Source organism: Lacerta agilis, chromosome 11, assembly GCF_009819535.1.
Source record: "Lacerta agilis isolate rLacAgi1 chromosome 11, rLacAgi1.pri, whole genome shotgun sequence".
Classification (NCBI taxonomy): Eukaryota; Metazoa; Chordata; class Lepidosauria; order Squamata; family Lacertidae; genus Lacerta; species Lacerta agilis.
This window is the reverse complement of record NC_046322.1, coordinates 14,727,954-14,746,570: the sequence shown is the minus strand read 5'-3', so window position 1 is coordinate 14,746,570 and position 18,617 is coordinate 14,727,954. Positions and strand designations below refer to the sequence as shown.

The 18,617-nt window shown below is 44.0% G+C and overlaps 1 protein-coding gene across 3 annotated transcripts; it reads right to left on the bottom strand.

Annotated features, from left to right (window-relative positions):
• Positions 1–5,688: 5,688 nt before the first annotated feature.
• SEC11C (SEC11 homolog C, signal peptidase complex subunit) lies at positions 5,689–18,313 on the bottom strand. Of its 3 annotated transcripts, none has more exons than XM_033164129.1 (7): positions 18,203–18,313; positions 16,712–16,765; positions 12,569–12,678; positions 11,447–11,596; positions 9,788–9,907; positions 8,033–8,090; positions 5,689–6,001 (listed from the first exon to the last, which is right to left on the bottom strand). In XM_033164129.1, the coding sequence occupies exons 1-7, from the start codon at positions 18,242–18,244 to the stop codon at positions 5,948–5,950; spliced, it is 588 nt and encodes a 195-aa protein (XP_033020020.1). In that variant the 5' UTR covers positions 18,245–18,313; the 3' UTR covers positions 5,689–5,947. The 3 variants fall into 3 exon arrangements, with proteins under 3 accessions (XP_033020020.1, XP_033020019.1, XP_033020021.1); XM_033164128.1 differs by having other exon boundaries at positions 18,173–18,290; XM_033164130.1 differs by lacking the exons at positions 5,689–6,001; positions 8,033–8,090 and having other exon boundaries at positions 9,784–9,907; positions 18,173–18,291.
• Between the last annotated feature and the right edge of the window lie 304 nt (positions 18,314–18,617).

Here is an 18,617-nt window from a genome sequence, read left to right as displayed (position 1 = left end):
GCATCTGGTTAGCCACTGGGATGCTGGACGAGATGGGCCATTGGCCTGATCCAGCAGGCTCTGCTGATATCCTTATGTGGTCTATGATAAACATATAAATGATATCAACTCCCAGGATGATACTTGATTGCACACTGGAAATGCAAAAAAAAAAAAAAAGGAAACCAAGTATTGTTTGGCTAGTATTATAAAGGATGTGGGACATCTCCGTGGAACATTGGAAGTTATTACACACAGGGAGATGACAGTCTCTTTCAGCATAAAATGCAATAAGGCTAATCGGCAATAAATATGAAAACATAAATTGTGTGAAGGGTGAGTCAGAAGTATACACTGCCTTATCGGCTCTGTGTACTTCTCGTTTCCCCTCTGCTGCGGCCACGATTATGCTTTAATTCATCTGAACAGGCACACAATGCATAGCAGCTCATTGCTATTAACGCGGGAGAGTGATTTGGCACGTAAAGCAATCGGCTTGTAATCAATAGATAGGAACGGCTGCAGTGGGTATCTTTTTCTGCTTGGATGATACCATCTTTTCTGTCGCAGCCAGTTATCCACACCCAGTGGCAGCTGGCGGCCGCTAGACCAGGGGTCGGGTGCAAGTGGCGCAGGGTCATAGTGGTGCAGCCAAGTTTCTCTGGTTTTCTCCCTACCTTCCTCCCTTGCAAAGCTTCTATGGGAACTTAAGCCTTGCTTGGCTACTACTGCGAGAGCAGGAGGATTGGCCCCATCTAGCAGGGTCATAAGGAAGGTTTGAGGGCCTAGCCAAAAATACCCAATGTGAAAGTGTTCCGAGTTTAATGTGTTTCAATAGCCATTCTGAAATTAAGTTTATACCAAAGGTGGGCAGGGGGCTGGAAGAAGGCCATTTGGAAGGAACCAATGTAATCCTTTAAAAAAAAAAAAAATTGAAATTTTACATTTTTTAAACATCAAAATATTACAACATATAGCAAATATACCATTCCCCAATTTTCCCCTCCCCTCCCCTCAGCTTCCTCTTCTGGTTTTTTTGGCATATTATCTCTCCCAGCTTATTGATAATTTCTTTTTCTTTAAAAGTCTTTAACATTATTATTATTATTATTCTCTTATCATTTTAACACCCTCATTCTATTTCCTGCATTTGTTTTGTTAACTGCAAGTGTTTAATCCAACCCTGCAAGTTTAATTAAACCCAGAATCTTTACATTGATTCTGTAGATATAACACGAACAGTTTCCAGTCTTTCTTAAAATCTCTATTGTCCTTGTCTCAGGAACCAATGTGTTCCAACGTCATACCCCTCCAGCATGTTGAGTCTCAAAACCAGGACGTGCATCTTCCTGTCTGTGCTCCTGCACAAGTCATGTGACCTGTGCAAGGTCACTGAGCCCCAAAGACACACTTTTTTTTCAGTTACAGGTAGGTAGCCGTGTTGGTCTGCCATAGACAAAACAAAATAAAAAAATTCCTTCCAATAGCACCTTAGAGACCAACTAAGTTTGTTCTTGGTATGAGTTTTCGTGTGCATGCACACTTCTTCAGATACACGAAAGCTCATACCAAGAACAAACTTAGTTGGTCTCTAAGGTGCTACTGGAAGGAATTATTTTATTTTTTATTTTTCTCCAGGGCAGTCTCACAATGTCCTGAAACACATGTTTTGCACCACACCAGATCATCATGGCACCGCCCCCAGGTTTTTTTCAGGGCTTGATCAAGGAGCAAAAACCACGCGAGATCACAGCACCCACAACAGTCACTGTGTTCTCGCAGGAAAAGAACAGGATGTCCTGATATTTCCAGGACACTTGCGGGGTATGCAATGTCCATCCTCTCACTTGTTTGGTGGCAGCCATGTAGAAAGTGACAAAATAGGTGTAGGCTGGTTGTCTAGGGCTACTGGGGCACAAGAGTTCCATGGAGAATGTCAAAAGATTTTTTATTTTTTAACAATTCCCACCTCCTCCCCCCCCCCCCGATTTCTTGACCCAAGACTTATGCCACAAGGCCTTCAAATTCCTGGGGCAGGTAGTGTGTGCTTATGGCACCCATTTAAAATTAGTCCTGTTAAGACAACCACAATCCTGATATCGACACAGAAGTAAAAAGTAGAGTTAAAACTACCAATGCCTTTCATCAAACCTTTTTATTTGAGTCAGTGGATGGTGTGAAGGACTGAAGCTATGCAGGCAGCCGTAAATATCAGCCAAGTTAAAATCTTGGAGTTTTCTCCCGCTTTGGGCAGTCTTGGCTGGGTCATGCTGTCCAAAATTTACCACCCAACCCAGGATTGCTTTCCTCTTGAAATTCATTCTCAGCTCAGGTATTGCCAGGTCATCTGCTGATATCCGCAAGGCTGTGGATATGGGGAGGGGCCCCTTTAAAAAAAAAATCAGAGATGCATCTAGTGGAAAACAGCCTCTGGGAAAGAAAGGCACCTATTCAATTTAAAAAAAAAATTTATTTTATTTTGGCCAAGCAAGAACTTCTATTTAATCTTGTTTGAAGGCAGGAAAGTATTAAAAAGCCAGTATATGCTTCAGCTTTCAACAGTATAGTTCAGGCAGAAGAAACAGATTACGATCTATCTGTTACTTTCTATACAAAGGATAGGGAATTGGTGGATTCAGTTATTGGTGGGCTACATCATCCCTGACCACTGGGACATGTACTCAGGCACAGCATTATGTACAAATATATGTCATAAAAGGTTAACTCCTGAAATACTATTTCTGCCGCTCTCTTGTCTTTTTATTTTTTATTCTGCTGCTATTGCATTAACTTCTGACTGATATGCCCATTCTTTGCCGATGTTATAGACTGCACTTTAAGTTGCCCATCACCTAGAAAATTCTGCTTATGGACTAATGGTATGATTAAATAAATGCTACATACACCATCAAAGAAAACAGTGAGAGTGAACTGGGAAGGGTTATATGACCTCAGCAAACTGCCAACTCGGAACTCTCCAAGGTCCTGCGATGAGAGAGACAGAGTGTCCTGGTAGTAGACAACTCAGTCAAGGAAGCCAAGTTGTATGCAGCTGGGTGGGGACTTCTAGAACCACCAAGTTCTTCTGGATTTTTGACCATTTCTGAGGCCATCCCCAAGGAGATTCACACTCAACATTGGGAAGAACTTTCTGACAGTAAGAACAGCTGCTCAACACTGGGACGGACTCCCTCAGAAAGTGGTGCACTCTCTTTCCTTCTTAAGCAGAGGTTGGATGGGCATCTGTCATGGATGATTTGGCTGGGATTCCTACATTGCTCAGGGTTGGACTAGATGACTCTTGGGGTCCCTTCCAACTCTACAAATACATGATTCTACAATAAGAAGAGAAGAAGAAAAAGAGTTTGGATTTGATATCCCGCTTTATCACTACCCGAAGGAGTCTCAAAGTGGCTAACGTTCTTCTTTCCCTTCCTCCCCCACAACAAAACACTCTGTGAGGTGAGTGAGGCTGAGAGACTTCAAAGAAGTGTGACTAGCCCAAGGTCACCCAGCAGCTGTATGTGGAGGAGCGGAGACACGAACCCGGTTCCCCAGATTACGAGACTACTGCTCTTAACCACTACACCACACTGGCCCTACTGGAGCCAGACCAAAGGCCCATCTCATCCAGGATTCTGGCCTCACAGTGGCCAACCATGTACTTATGTACACAAGCAAGACCCAAGTGCAACAGCAATTCCCCCACTTCTGTTTTCTCACCCCTGTCCTAAAAGTACAGAAAGGGGCCAGGGGGAGGGGGCTGTAACTGGGTTTCTTTTTGAATCATCATCATCAACAACAACAACCATAAAGAGCTAAGCAGAGATGACTCCAGCAGAAATGGGGGTGGGGGGAAATAACCACAGTGAATCATAGACCAAGACATCAAGTCTTTAATGATATTATTGCATAGCATGATAAGACAAATGAATGAGATGTTTTCAGGGCACCACATTTATTATGTCACATAACCCAATGACCCAGCTGAATTTCCACTTTCCACTTAACGCTTTTCTGTAGGTCCTTTCACACAGATGTTACAAATCTTCGTAACAGTGAATTTTCTTTACTTTTTTTCCAGGCAGATTCGTGGAACGGACAACATTTATAACAGTGATTATGCAGAAAGGCAAAAGTATTTTTCAGTAATTTTTTTTTTTTTTAAAAAAAAACCACACACATATATTATTCACATTGTTAAAGTGACTTCTCTAAGGCCATGAAGGGATTGTAAAAAGCCAAAATGGGCAGGAGGAGTGCTCTTAACATGGACAGTGTGAACAAGCGGGGATTCTGAGCACCGATACAAAATGCCATTTTCCGGGAGAGATTTGGAACAAGCCACAACTCTTGTTCTGAGTCCTAATTCTTTCTTTAAAAAACGTATCACCCACAAGAAAGCTCTTTACGCTACATTTCTGCAGGTCTATTAATTTCTACAGGTGAATCTTGGAGCAATCCATAATACTCGTACCTCAGCATCACTTTCCACATTATAAAGCGAAAGTATTGGTCCATAAGAGAAAAAAACTTGGTTGGATAATGCCTTTTATTTTACCTCATGGACACAACATTTTGCCTTTCCTTTCCAACTCAATCCTACCACCTAGTTTTGGGTAACATCTCGCCTAACCAAGAGTTCCAGATGACCCAAATGTTCCCCACATTTTGGTTGGTCCCAATCCAGGTTTTTCTCAAGAGTTGGGCTTTGGAGTGTCCTCCAAACTATGGGATTCCTTCCCCCCTACCCCAAGAAGACACTCCAGTCTGCAGAAGATGTATACATGTGCACATCTGCATGTCAAAAATCCACACGTAGCTCAGATTGTGCTGTTTCTGGGTTGTTTAGTAAGCAGGTATATTCATCCTCCTCACCCAGTGTTTTATTCCTTGGGGAAGGGGAGATCAATGATGTACACGGGTGTCCTGGGATGCCACATCAGCTTCTCAGGCTTGAGTGGACCTGATCCGTCTTCCAGAGGTTTAGGATCTCGTGGATCACACACTGCAAGACGTGAGCTGCATCCGTTGCTAATTCACACAAGGCAGTGTGGGTGTCTTCAAACACAGGAATGTTCCTGGTTGGCTACTGGTGACCATTTTCTCATGCATCTGCATCTTGTGTGTGGTCCAAGTTCTCATGGGCAGAATGATGCAGATGACTGTGCTACCCAGGGAGGAGCAGAACCACCTCGATGGATCTGCACAGGGCTCTTCCTTGTCTACTGAGAGCCAAGATTGTCAACCTGCTCTTCTCAGACAAGCCCAGTCCAGCAGTACAATTTTTAATGAAATATCAGAAGAATTGTGATAGGATGCTGGAATACTTAGTGAACCTACTTACAAGAATGAACTATGTGTGGCTTGACAAAAATACCTAGTGAAACACTGGGTTGAAGCAGCACAGGGAGAACTGCATCAATGGGCTTCTTAGCTAAGATATAACCAAAGGGAACTCAAGACTCAAATGCCATTGAGTTACTGTCTAAAATCCTTCCAAGCAACCATATCCATGCAGTGCAGATCTGTTTCACATAGATGGCCTAGTTTTGGAATGTTAAACCAGCCCCCTGCCCCACCCTGAGCGCTGAAATTTCCATGATATTGACCCCCCCCACACACACACACTTCCCTCCCAGTCATTCTGGCAATTTATATGCCTTGCTGAAAAGCAACCGTGAAAACATGAAGAAACTCAAAACAATATTGTAAACAAAATACCAGTGGACATTGTTTGTAATCCAGTTGTAAGAACACTTATAGGCTCATTCAGATGCGACCAGTAGGACTTATGCACAAGAAAAGGGTTTTTAAGATCGTGGCACGGACAGGAAAATTCATTGGGAAAGTATTGTCTGCGGACCATGAAATATTTTGTACAGACACAGGGACGGTTCAAATATATTAGTATCTCTTTGTATATCTACGCTCAAGAGTTGCGCAAGGCAGTTCCATGTTCAGTCTTTTATGATTCTCGTTTCAGGAGGACATACGCGCCCATGACAGCCAGGAGAGCGTACTGCAAACAAAACATATAGATTACTTTGGTATCTAACGTAACTCTTTGCATCTCAGATGCCAGAAATCAGATACTGTTTCAGAATAAGTTTTCAATAAAGTTTCTGAAAAGCAAAGCATAGGTCAAAACTGTCTGCAATGTGAACAAACGTGGATTCCCAATTAGCCAATATTCCTTCCAGTGGAGTAATTCACTCCCACACACAACACTAAACCATGGTTTACTATACCATGGTTTATTAAACCATGGTTCCCATTATGTGCAAATCCTGCCCAAAGCTTAACTATGGTTTGTTCACTGCCAACAAACCACAAACTGAAACTATGAACCTTGGGTTTGGGTTTGGGTTTTTTTAAACTATGGTTTGGTGTTATTTGTGAACCCATCCTTAAATGTGATTTGACCACCAGATGCTCATTAAACTATAAAGAAGCTGGAAACAGACTAACTTTGGAGAAGCAATGTGTTTCATTCATGGCTTGTTAAATGAACCATGGCTTCCAATTATGTATAAACCTGGACTCTATGTACATCCCTATGTGTGAGTGAAGCTGCACTCATGACTGAAGTGAACGGAGCAGGGATTTTGGGCTCCACTGGAGGGCACATGGGGCTCTGAATAAGAGTGCATATACTTCTGCATGCAGATGTTTTCTTACTTGATTAGAGATCTAATATTTGACTCTTGGTGTGTTTCAAATAATGATTAAAACTGAAATCTAACAGAGTCACAGAACACACAGTATTACCGCATGACTAATTATGTGTGGAAATTATATCTACAGCTATACAAAACAAGGTTTATTTTAATACTGCCTATAGCAACATTGTCGGGAATTTAAAAACATTCTGTTGAGCAAAACAAAAAATGAGTAAAAGCTTATTTGTAAATGTGACACATGGCTAGTTTCGTCTGTGGCGTTTGAGAACAGGAAAAATAAAAACAAAAACACCCTTAACTGTTAATTTGTTATGAGGAAAATGTAGCTCCACAATGCTTTCCAGAAAGGGAAGATCAACCTGGCCACAATTGCATATAAATGCCTCCATTTAGCTCACTCTTCATTCATTCTGGCCTTGAAGAATTAACTCCTATCCCCTTGTGGTCTTTTCAGTTCATAAGACTGATGGCGCAACCCGTCTTTCAATTTTATTAATATGAGCAGCTTTGAGAAACAATAATTGTCGGGACAGCAAGATCCTTTTATTTAAAAAAGTAAATAAATATAGAACTTTAAAAATGAATGGCCATCTTGCCACTCACTTCATTGTTAAGTAAACTATATGTGCACTTAAGAGTCCTTCATAGTTCTTATTTGTCTTTACAATCCAAGTTTAGTCAACGTTTCACGCAGGGCTACTTGTGATTTCTAGGGATCTATCCTGCCTGCTGGCGGCAGATGCAATCCTAAAAAAAAAAAAACCACCCCAAGCCTTCAATTTCCCTTTAACGCAAAGTAATCTGCTCTATTTGAATATTCACACTCGCAAAAATTCTCCAACGTTATCCTTGATGCAAAGCAAGATGCTGCCGTCAGAAATATGAAAAGGGAATGATATCTGCATAAGGCGAACATTTCCTTGAGTATATTTAAAAAATAATAATAATCAGGGAATTGAGGCTTTGTACATTTGACAGTCGGGTGCTAGGGACCTCTGCTTCACAAACTCCACTGACATTAATGGGAGCTACACAACAGACAATTTGTAGTTTTGCACAATTCCCATTCACTTTAATGATACTGGTTGTCGCTGTGACAGCGTTTGGTTTTTCTTATTTGCTATCAAGCGGTGTATAAATTTTATGAAATAAATTTGCCAATGCACTGAACCCACTGTGTGCAGAACAAAATTATCCCATATCTGAAACTTGAGCCTTTAGTGGCAAAACAAAGTAGGCCTGATAAAACCTTCCAAGTGCAATCTTCTCTCTACCAGGGAATCTGTTAATGCAACTTTGTAGATTAGTTGGTGAAAGAATTGCTTCTTTGCCGAAAAAGTTATTGGCCCCAGAGTTAAATCTTTACTTACCTTAAATTTTGGATAGTCGTTCATGATTATGGTCACCATTCCAACATACGGCAAAAACCTGATTCATGGAGGTTAAACAGAATAGCATAAAGTCATTTCAAATAGCCCGATTTAATGTAGCATTTTATGCTATTTATTATTGTTGTTGTTGTTATTATTATTATTATTATTATTATTAAAAGGCCAGACCAGGTGCAAGCACAGTAGGCCTCAGGAGCTTCAAATATCACAATTCACAGTTAAAGGAGAAAAAGGTTTCTAGCCCTTTTGGCTAGTATAGTTTGAGAATCTGACAGCTAAAACTGATAAAAGTAGAATAAACAAAGGCCGAAAAGGAACAATCCATTTGAATGTATTTAATGCACAAGACAGGAAGTCAGGGTTCCGTTGGTCCAGAACAGCCCACATCCTCCCTCCTGAGAGACAAGTGCTATTTTGAGCTAAATAAATGCACACAAGACAGATAATAGTTTATGTAGCACTGCAGAACGCTTTGCGCGGTGCAAATAAGAGCCGAGTATTCACGGGCAAAGGCAAATGCGGCAGTGCAATTAAGACTAGCTAATGCTGGCATGGAAATATTTTTTTTCACAGAAATCAGAAATTCTGACACAGGGGTGGGGAGGAAACAGTCCACTAAGCCTGGAAAAGAGCAGAGTGGGAGGAGATAGGATAGCTATCTTCAAATATCTTAAAAGATTGTCACATGGAAGAGGGAGCAAAATCTTGTTTTCTCCTGCCCTGGAGGGTAGGACTCGAACCAATGGATCCAAGTTACAAGAAAGGAGATTCCAACTAAACATCAGGAAGAAGTCTCCGACCATAAGAGCTGTTCGACTTCCTTGGAAAGGGATGGGCTCTCCTTCCTGGGAGGTTTCTAAGCAGTGGTTGGACGACCATCTGCCACGGACGCTTTAGCTGAGATTCCTGCATTGCAGGGGGTTGGACTAGATGACCCTAGGAGGTCCATTCCAACTCTACGATTCTATGCAGAATTCCTCTGCAGCAGGGGTGGCAAGGAAAATGCAGCCCTCCAGGCCTTTCTACCTGACCCTCAGGAAAATCCCCGGGCTACTCCCCTTACCAGCCCTGCTTTTAACCATAGCTGTCAACCTTCCTTTTTCTTGCAGTGGGAAACGGCGCTGGAATAAGGGAATTTCCCGCAAAAAAAGGGAAAGTTGACAGCTATGCTTTGAACCCTCCCTGAGTATTTTGCCCTTGCTGAAATAAGTCTGTGAATGCTTCTTGCTTGACTGGGTGCAGGAGGGAGAGGGGCATGTGAGGGTGGAGAAACCAGCCCTTCATACAATGAATTATTTTTTACACTTTTTGCTCTGACCGCTTTTGCTTCTGGGCCCTGCCTGCCACCAGTATACGGCCCCCAGCTATAATAATAATAATAATAATAATAATTTTTTATTTATACCCCGCCCTTCCCCGCGAAACCGGGCTCAGGGCGGCTAACACCAATAAAATCACAACAAAAACATAAAACAGTTCATTAAAATACAGATTAAAATACAATTTAAAACTAAATCTAAACTTCAGCCTCATTTTTAAGTAGCCCACCAATCACCCCAAAAGAACGAAACATCAGTAGCCCGGAAAAGAACGGCAGGGGGTGGTGGTGTGTGATCTGAAAAAGGCTTCCCACCCCTGCTAAAGAGGTTTGTTCTACCCCTCTTTAAAAAGTCACCCACCTATTATTGCCCTTTGTTTCAGGGACAGCACAGCGGACCCTACAGACACACTCACCCTCGTGCTCTGCCGACAACGTCCTTCTTCTCGAGCCAGTTCTGGCCTTCTTTGTACAAGCCTCTGTCGTCAACTTCGTTATTGTCGCCCTTGGTCAGAAATTTGATGTTGCCGTTTTCTCTGCAAAAAACAACAAGACAGCAAACGCGTTGTGGCTCCACATCTGGAAGTCGTCCATTAGAATGTTTGCAAAACAGGGAACAGAATGGATAAGGTGCCAATCTGCCCTTCCTGTTGCCTTTAATAAATATCGAGACCTTCATTTCTGACTCTTACTGACAGATCTAAGCACCTATTTCTCCCCGGCCTGTTAATAATTTACTTTGGGCAAAACAAAGAGTTATCTGTTTAGTGACTAGATGCCTGCCCTAGTGTGATTAAAGAGAAATAAGAGTGTTTCTTGATCTGGAAAACAGGCACCTGCATATGTGAAAGTAACAAGAAATTTGGGATCCAAGAAAGAGGTCGTTGCATTTCAGAAAAGCTTTGAGGGAATAGCAACCAGACTTACATTCTCTGGGCTAGAGGCAGAAGCCTGGAATTGTGTTCTGCCCATATATTTTTTAACCACAACTCCCATAATTCCTGACCATTGGCCATGCTGGCTGGGACAGAGGGAAGCTGTGATCCAAAAGGTCTGGTGGTGCAAACCATAGGGGCAAACTCCCTGGCTGAACCCCTCAGCACCCGCTGCTAGTCAGTGTACATTAAATCTGCTAGATGGACCACTAGTCTGACTTGGCGTAAGACAGCTTCCTATGTTCCTAACATTGGTTTCAGCTCGTGATTAGTCTGGAGCACAAGCCAGGGTTTGAACCACACACTAAGCCAAACCACGGCTTAGCTTAGTTGAGGGTGGCAGCAGAATGCAAAAAGGCCATGACCTCTTTTCCCAGAGCCACAGAGCCTAGGGCTTGCTGATCAGAAGGTCGGCGGTTCGAATCCCCGCAACAGAGTGAGCTCCCGTTGCTCAGTCTCAGCTCCTGCCCACCTAGCAGTTCGAAAGCACATCAAAAGTGCAAGTAGATAAATAGGTACCACTTCGGCAGGAAGGTAAACGGTGTTTCTGTGCGCTGCTCTGGTTCGCCAGAAGCGGCTTTGTCATGCTGGCCACATGACCCGGAAGCTGTATGCCAGCTCCCTCGGCCAGTAACATGAGAAGAGCGCCGCAACCCCAGAGTCGGACACGATTGGACCTAATGGTCAGGGGTCCCTTCACCTTTACCTATGGTTTGGCTTAGCATGACGTGCAAACCAGGCAAGTGGATTGCCGTGAAGGAAAGCATCCCAACAGCTAGGAACCCCTTCGTCTGCAGTCCTCTGTGATAAACCACTCTATGGAGCTGATGTTTTAAAAAGCAGTTGAACAACTGCAGAGTGAAAGAAAGTACTGCAGGTGCTTTCGAAGCCCAGTAATTTGGAGAGCTGAGGCTGACTGCATTGACAGCACTCATTCAATACATACATGCACCAAATACTTCTTTTTTTTTAAATTAACGAATGTGCATTTAGCTTCATTTAGCCCAAGTATTTCCTGCCCAGTTCATCCTCCCCATTTCACTTCAAATGCAAATCTCCATTCCTTCTAAGCATTCTACATTCCAACAGCCAAGCAAGATGACTACACCGGAGACAGCACTGAATTGTTTTTGCCATTACTTTTCGTGAACTTTGATTACTCTGTGTACAATCGGAATATCTCTGCCTTCGACTTTAAAAACCACTATTTCCCCGGCCCTGATGGGGTCGTCCCGGAAGTTCGTTAAGAACAGCAGATCTCCTCTGTGAAAGGCTGGCTCCATGCTGCCACTATAAAGGAAAGAAGAGAAACAGGAATTAAGGAGTCGCTATCATTCTTCTGTCGGGGAGGCAGCGAGGAAGCTTAGTACTAGTTTTCTTCTTTAAAAATTACTATTACAGTGGTAACTAAAGAAAAATCAGTTATGTTCACAGGCTATTGAAGCGACACCCTGATATTTGACAGGTGACCTATTTCACATTCCAAGGTGCACTGCACCCCACAATGCCCTTTAAACCATTTCAAATGTCTTTGCCTGGAAATGAAATGACGAGAAGGGCTGGTGTCTGGCAGGCCTCCCTTGGCTGTGAGACTTGGAAGACCTGCTCAACCTGCTCCCTGCCTTGCAGGCCTTTTCCCACCAGACCCAGGAGGGGAGGGCCCTGATTGACTCCAGCTACAAAAGCCGAGGCTGCTGAACAGACTCTTGGGCTGCAGTGTTGTTTGGGGTTTTTTATTGTGTGTGTGGGGGGGGGGTTTAATTGTTTGCATATTTTTTTGTTTAAATAAATAAAAAAATATTCATGTGCAAATTGCTCAATTTGGTTGTGTACATCTTGATGTTACATTTGTTGTTTATTACTATTTCTGTTGTGTTTGCAGTTATGTGTTTTTTTATATGTTGCAAGCTGCCTTGAGCATGGTTTTAACTCTGGAAAGGCAACGTACAAATAAAATGATTGACTGACTGAGAGCATTCTGTAGGCAGGGGCTAAATCTGTTGTTAACCAAGCCTATGTGATTTTTATTGTACTTTTTACTTTGGTCATAAATAATTTTGGGACTTTTTTTTTTTTAGTGGTATAGGATGCACAGATTGAATAAACCTAACGAAGGAGATACATCAGACAGACAACAGTTGCAGAAACCACACATCCTGGTCTCCTTCCAAGATCTGCAGATTCTATTTTAGGAGAGGAATGGGGCATAAGCTATGGGTTGCTCGCTATCCCAGCGACAGATTTGATTTAACACAGACATACCTGAGCACTACAACGATAGGACTCTCACTCCCAGTGATAACAATAAGGCCTTTCCATATCATCAACGCCGAAGACACAATCATGGCAAAATTTAAGACTTGGTAATAGAGCTGTAAGGAGGGGAAGAGCTGTGGTAAGTGGAAACAGCAGATCACAAACTTGAGATTAAGCAAGCAAGCCAACAGGTGACAGCAGGGTTCTCATTTTGTGATGTTACAGCAGCACAGGCTGCACTAGCAGAGAATGCACCAGGCTCGAGAGAGATTGCTCCAGCTCAAGAGCTGGGAAAACTAGCTTGGGTGTGAATGGCAGAGCCCAAAGACTTTTAAGGAACGAGGAAGTAAGCGTGAAAGGAGACACCAGGGCAAGGGAATCTCCTGAAAAGACTGGACTCCAGTAACCCACATTTGTGCTTTTACAGCTCTGCGAGTCACAGTGACCCCTGTTTCTATGTTTAATGTAACCACAAGTTTGGGGAGGGGGAGAGATTATTATACTGCACAGAAACATAAATGGCCGCAGCTGCTGGTCTTGAAAGAACCAAACGAATGCAGAAACCTATTAACCGTTGAGATTGTTTGCTTCCAGGAAGGAAAGGGGAGGCACATTCTGAGATGTAAATACTGTAGGATCTTTTTATCTTCAACAGGAACACGTTGAGCTTCTTCGACAGAGGTGAAGGCTCCCCAGGGCGCCGTGCCTTTATAACAGGCGGCTTGGTGGGGTTGCACAAAACAGGGCAATCAAAAACAGACTTCCGAGAAGGAGGGTGCACTGACCACAACACTGCCGGCCTCACCAGAAAGGGGGAAAGTAGATCAATGCAGAGGGGAAAGTAGGGCACCCAGATTTCACCTGCCTGCACAAGGCAGCTGTGCAGTGCTCAAAACGAACACAAAGGGTGGCCTCGTTTCCTGGCTTCTTTCAGAACAGGTAAAAGTGTTTAAAGGCAGAGGTTGGGGGGGGGGAGAGATAAACTAGAATGTTTATTTTCTTCACCTTCCATGATTTATTGTACTCTGCTCACAAAAGTTAAAATAATACAATATTTTTTTATAAAAAAAAACACAGAGAGAGAAAAACACAACACAATAAAATGCAGCTGAGCTAGAGTCTGTTTGGACCCTGGGTGAGAACATGGGGGCTGAAAGGGAGGGTGTGTCAGAAGGAAAATGAATGGATATTGATTTATAGATAAAACTTTCTAATAATGTTACATTTTTATATGTAACCCTGTGCTTTTGTAATATTTTGCTTACGATGTCGCATGATGTCTGTCGCTGCTTCAGTTTTTTGGGTACCACCGCTTAGAGATATTTAAAATATATTAAGTGGTATAGAAATTAAATAATCAATCAATATAAAACCACTCATTGGGTGGCATGAATTAGTTCCGTTAGCACAAGGACGGGGCTGAACAACTGAACCTTCCCTTCTCTTCTGACCAAAGTCCATACACCCCCCCCCAAAAAAAAAAACTGATCTGGAAGTTACCCCAACCCTCTAGAGCAAATTTGGTGAGGGCACCGAGAGAGGAGGGGGAGAGGAAGTTCTGTTGCACAAGAAGAAAACCTTGCACTAGCAGAAGTACTTCATATTGACACCGTCCATTGAAATTATTGGTTTTTTTTGTTGCTTATGCATTTTTACAACTTATATATACATCATACAATACCCATCATTTATCCCTTATCCTCAGACTTCCCAGTCCATCTCTCCATGGTAGTCTTTTGTTGGTTGCATATTCTATTATTTCACCCATTTCCGTCTCAAATCTTCATTTATTTAGTGTTATCTGCTGCTTATATGTTCATTCCTACTTGTGGGTTAAATTGACTGTTGCACCCTCTAAGATACCGTCCACTGAAATTAATGGAGATGACTAACTGAGGCTATCCTGAGCATAGCTTAGTCGAATACAAGCATTATTTGGAACGTTCTAGTTCAATTCTTGACATGTCCAGGGAAAGCTGGGATTGTCCCTACTGGAAACTCTGGCCAGCTGCTGCCAGTCAGTGTAGATAATACTAAGCTCAATGGTGCAGCGGCCTGACGTGGTGTTCCTGTAAGTTAGCCCTTCCCTAGACTAGGTGCTCAAGTGGATCTGTGCAGATTTTGGCATGCAGAGAAGCAGTCGTGCAAACTGCTCTTGCCGGTGTGAGGCTCACCCACATTCCCCATGACGCCACAAAGCTGACAAAAAGCTCCAGCCAAGTCATGGGGAGTGAAATGCACAATTGGATTATATGCTGGGCAGGTGGTGGAAGAAGTGTCATAACTGCTTAACCTCAAAAAGGAAGCTCCACTTGACTTAAGTTCTTAAAAGACACCAGTTGGGTTGGATGAATCATCCTTTCATCAATCACCCACCCACCCGAAGAGACCGGAAAAGTAAAAAAAGAAAAAGCTGCGTTCCACATCCTCTTTGCACACACCCCACAACTCTCCTCCATCAAAACATTCTCCTCTCAAGCACTTCCAGGCTTCCTTATTTTATCTCTCAGCATCCTGTATGACCGGGGGGGGGGGTGTCCACATTTATTTGCTCCTAAGACGCTTTGGGGCAGCTGTGAGGACAACCTCACCGATTTTAAATATGGTGGATGAAAGGAAAGAAACTGGAACTCTTGAAGAGTAGAAAAACAAACCCTTTTCAGCTCGTTTTCCAGAATGAAAAACCTGCCATGGAATTCAAGTACTCTTCTTGGGGGACAGGGGGCGGGCTGGTGTGGAGGACTCCCTGGTCCTGAATGGGATAACTGTGCCCCTGAAGGACCAGGTGCGCAGTCTGGGAGTCATTTTGGACTCACAGCTGTCCATGGAGGTGCAGGTCAATTCTGTATCCAGGGCAGCTGTCTACCAGCTCCATCTGGTACACAGGCTGAGACCCTACGGACTGTCTCGCCAGAGTGGTGCATGCTCTGGTTATCTCCTGCTTGGACTACTGCAAGGCGCTCTACGTGGTGACCCGGAAACTACAACTAATCCAGAATGCAGCCGCTAGACTGGTGACTGGGAGCGGCCGCTGAGACCATATAACACCGGTCCTGAAAGACCAAAATTGGCTCCCAGTATGTTTCTGAGCACAATTCAAAGTGTTGGTGCTGTCCTTTAAAGCCCTAAACGGTCTCGGCCCAGTATACCTGAAGGAGCGTCTCCACCCCCATTGTTCTGCCCAGACACTGGGGTCCAGCACCGAGGGCCTTCTGGTGGTTCCCTCACTGCAAGAATCAAAGCTACAGGGAACCAGGCAGAGGGCCTTCTCGGTAGTGGCGCCTGCCCTGTGGAACGCCCTCCCATCAGGGGTCAGAGAGATAAACAACTACCTGACATTCAGAAAACATCTGAAGGCAGCCCTGTTTAGGGAAGTTTTTAATGTGTGACATTTTAATCTTTGTTGGAAGCCGCCCAGAGTGGCTGGGGAAACCCAGCTGGATGGGCGAGGTACAAATAATAAATTATTATTATTATTATTATTATTACTCAATACTGATCCAATGTATAGTTTGGAATACATATATTTGTATAGTTAGCAGTGTAACAACTTAAAAATAGACCAGAGGCAATTGTATTTCATCTAGCAGAGCTTTACTGCTACTGAAGGCAAATGAGCATAATGGTCACAAATCCAATACATTCAGGGTTGGCACTGTCCATAGGAAATCCAGTTGCAGCAGACTTAACTTGAAACTTACAATAACTAAAAATAAGACTAAACCTTAACACTGTATACAGAACACCACACCAGAAGGAAAAGAGCTTGGAAGAGGAAGTGAAGCCCAGGCTCCTTCCGGCCTATTATTATACTCAGCATGACCCTGACAGAAGAGATAACAGAACCAGTTTAAGCCAGCTGTACTCAGTTTCTTGGAAGGAATAACCCAAACATCATGAACCCCCAGTCCAACCCCCAGCAAGACAGGAATCACAACTAAAGAACCCCTGATAGACCCAACCTCTGTTTAAAAACCTCCAAAGAAGGAGAGTCTACAACCTCCCAAAGAGATTTTTAAACAGAGGTTGGATGGCCTTCTGTTTTTAAATATGCAACTTCTTTTATATATTATATATATATATATATATATATATATATATATATATATATATGTCTTGCAGGCAGCCCTAGTTGTGCTTTTCTTTTACCTGACGCTTGTTCATTCGCCGCAGGTCACCAAATATATCCATGGCTGCAGCTTTCTGAGGAGCCAATAACAGAAAGAGAGAAATGTTATTCTTAAACTAGGTAAGGTAACCCCTGGACGGTTAAGTCCAGTCAAAAGCAACTATGTTGTGCTCATCTTGCTTTCATGCCAAGGGAGCCGGCATTTGTCCACAGACAGCTTTCCAGGTCATGTGGCCAGCATGACTAAACTGCTTCTGGCACAACAGAACATCGTGATGGAAGCCAGAGTGCATGGAAATGATGTTTACCTTCCTGCCACAGCGGTACCTATTTATCTACTTGCACTAGTGTGCTTTCGAACTGCTAGGTTGGCAGAAGCTGGGACAGAGCAACAGGAGCTCAACCCGTCATGTGGATTTGAACCACCAACCATTGGATTGGCAAGAGAGGGGGTGGCATTAACAATGTCCTCCAGTGTCCCCCAAGAGGCAGGGATGCCACAAACTTGGATGGCTTTAAGAGGATTGGAAAAAAATCCATGGAGGAGAGGGCTATCAATTCCTACTGGCCACAATAGCTATGTTTCACCTCCACAGATGGAGGAAGTAATGCACCTACTGGAAACCACAGGAAGAGAGAGTACTCATGGTTCTGCTCCCTGGTTTCCCACAGGCATCTGGTTGGACACTGTGAAAACGGGCTGCAGGACTGGATGGGCCACTGGCCTGATCCAGCAGAGCTGTTCCTATAGAAGGAAATGAAAAACGACCGAGAGCAAAGGCTAGAGCATGAGACTTTCAATCTCAGGGACGTAGATTCGAGACCCACCTTGGGCAAAAGATTCCTGCACTGCAGTGGGCTGGACGAGATGACCCTCCTGGCCCCTTCCAGCCCCACAAGTCTATGCGTTGCAAAAGTCTTCCCTGCCCACCCCTTGTTGCAGGGTGATGTCCGGGCTCCATACGATTAGGCTGGAGAGTCAGAGCCAACTGGCAGCCCAAAACAAAGGAGCAGGGGAAAGCAACACCCCACCCTCATATACGCTTGGGGTGTGTCTTGGAAAAGTAGCGTTGGAAGGGGACCACGAGGGTCATCTGGTCCAAGCCCCCTGCAATGCAGGAATCTTTTGCCCGATGTGGAACTCGAACCCACGACCCTGAGATTAAGGGTTTCATGCTCTGCCGACTGAGCCCAAGGACCAACTTTGGGTTGCAAAATAAAGCGACTGGTAAATGTTATTATTATTAATAGGAATTCGTTTTTTAAAACAGTGCAAATATAGGTATATAAGATCCAAAAGCAAGCCTACTTAATTGCAACCTGGCATATCAGTTCGGGAAGCGTCGCCCCCTTTAGACCCCCTATTTTTGTGCGCGCCCCCCCTCCTACCAGCAGGTAAGGAGGGTCGCCAAGCAAGGGTGGGCAAGGCTCTGCTGGAATAAGCCCCTCCCCTAGAGTCCCCTTCCCCAAATGAGCCCCACCTGAGAGGGGCTCGCGAGACCTCTACTCACAGCAGCAGCCTCCTCCCTGCCGCCGCCGCCGCCGCAGACCATTCACATTCCCCAGAGCAGCTGGCCCAGGTGGCACAAGGCACAGGGCTCACGCTTTTTCGCGCAGGCTTCTGGGAATTGTAGTCCCGCCACTTTCCCCTCTCTCGGCGATCCCGATGTAGCAGCGGAGACCTAGAAAACTACGTCTCCCAGAATGCAGCTGTGCGGGGAGAGGGGGCCCTTTCCGTTTACCGTCTTGGCGGCCGCGCTAGTGCCTGAAAGCACCTATCTTTTGTCACAGGCAGGGAGGAGAGTTGAGGTTTATTTATTTTTTTATTTAAAAAAAAAAACAGAAACCAGCCACGATGCAGGGCCGCGCTGAACCAATTCGACTCGGGTTCGAGGGAAGCAGATTCGGGTGCTCGCGTCAGGCGGT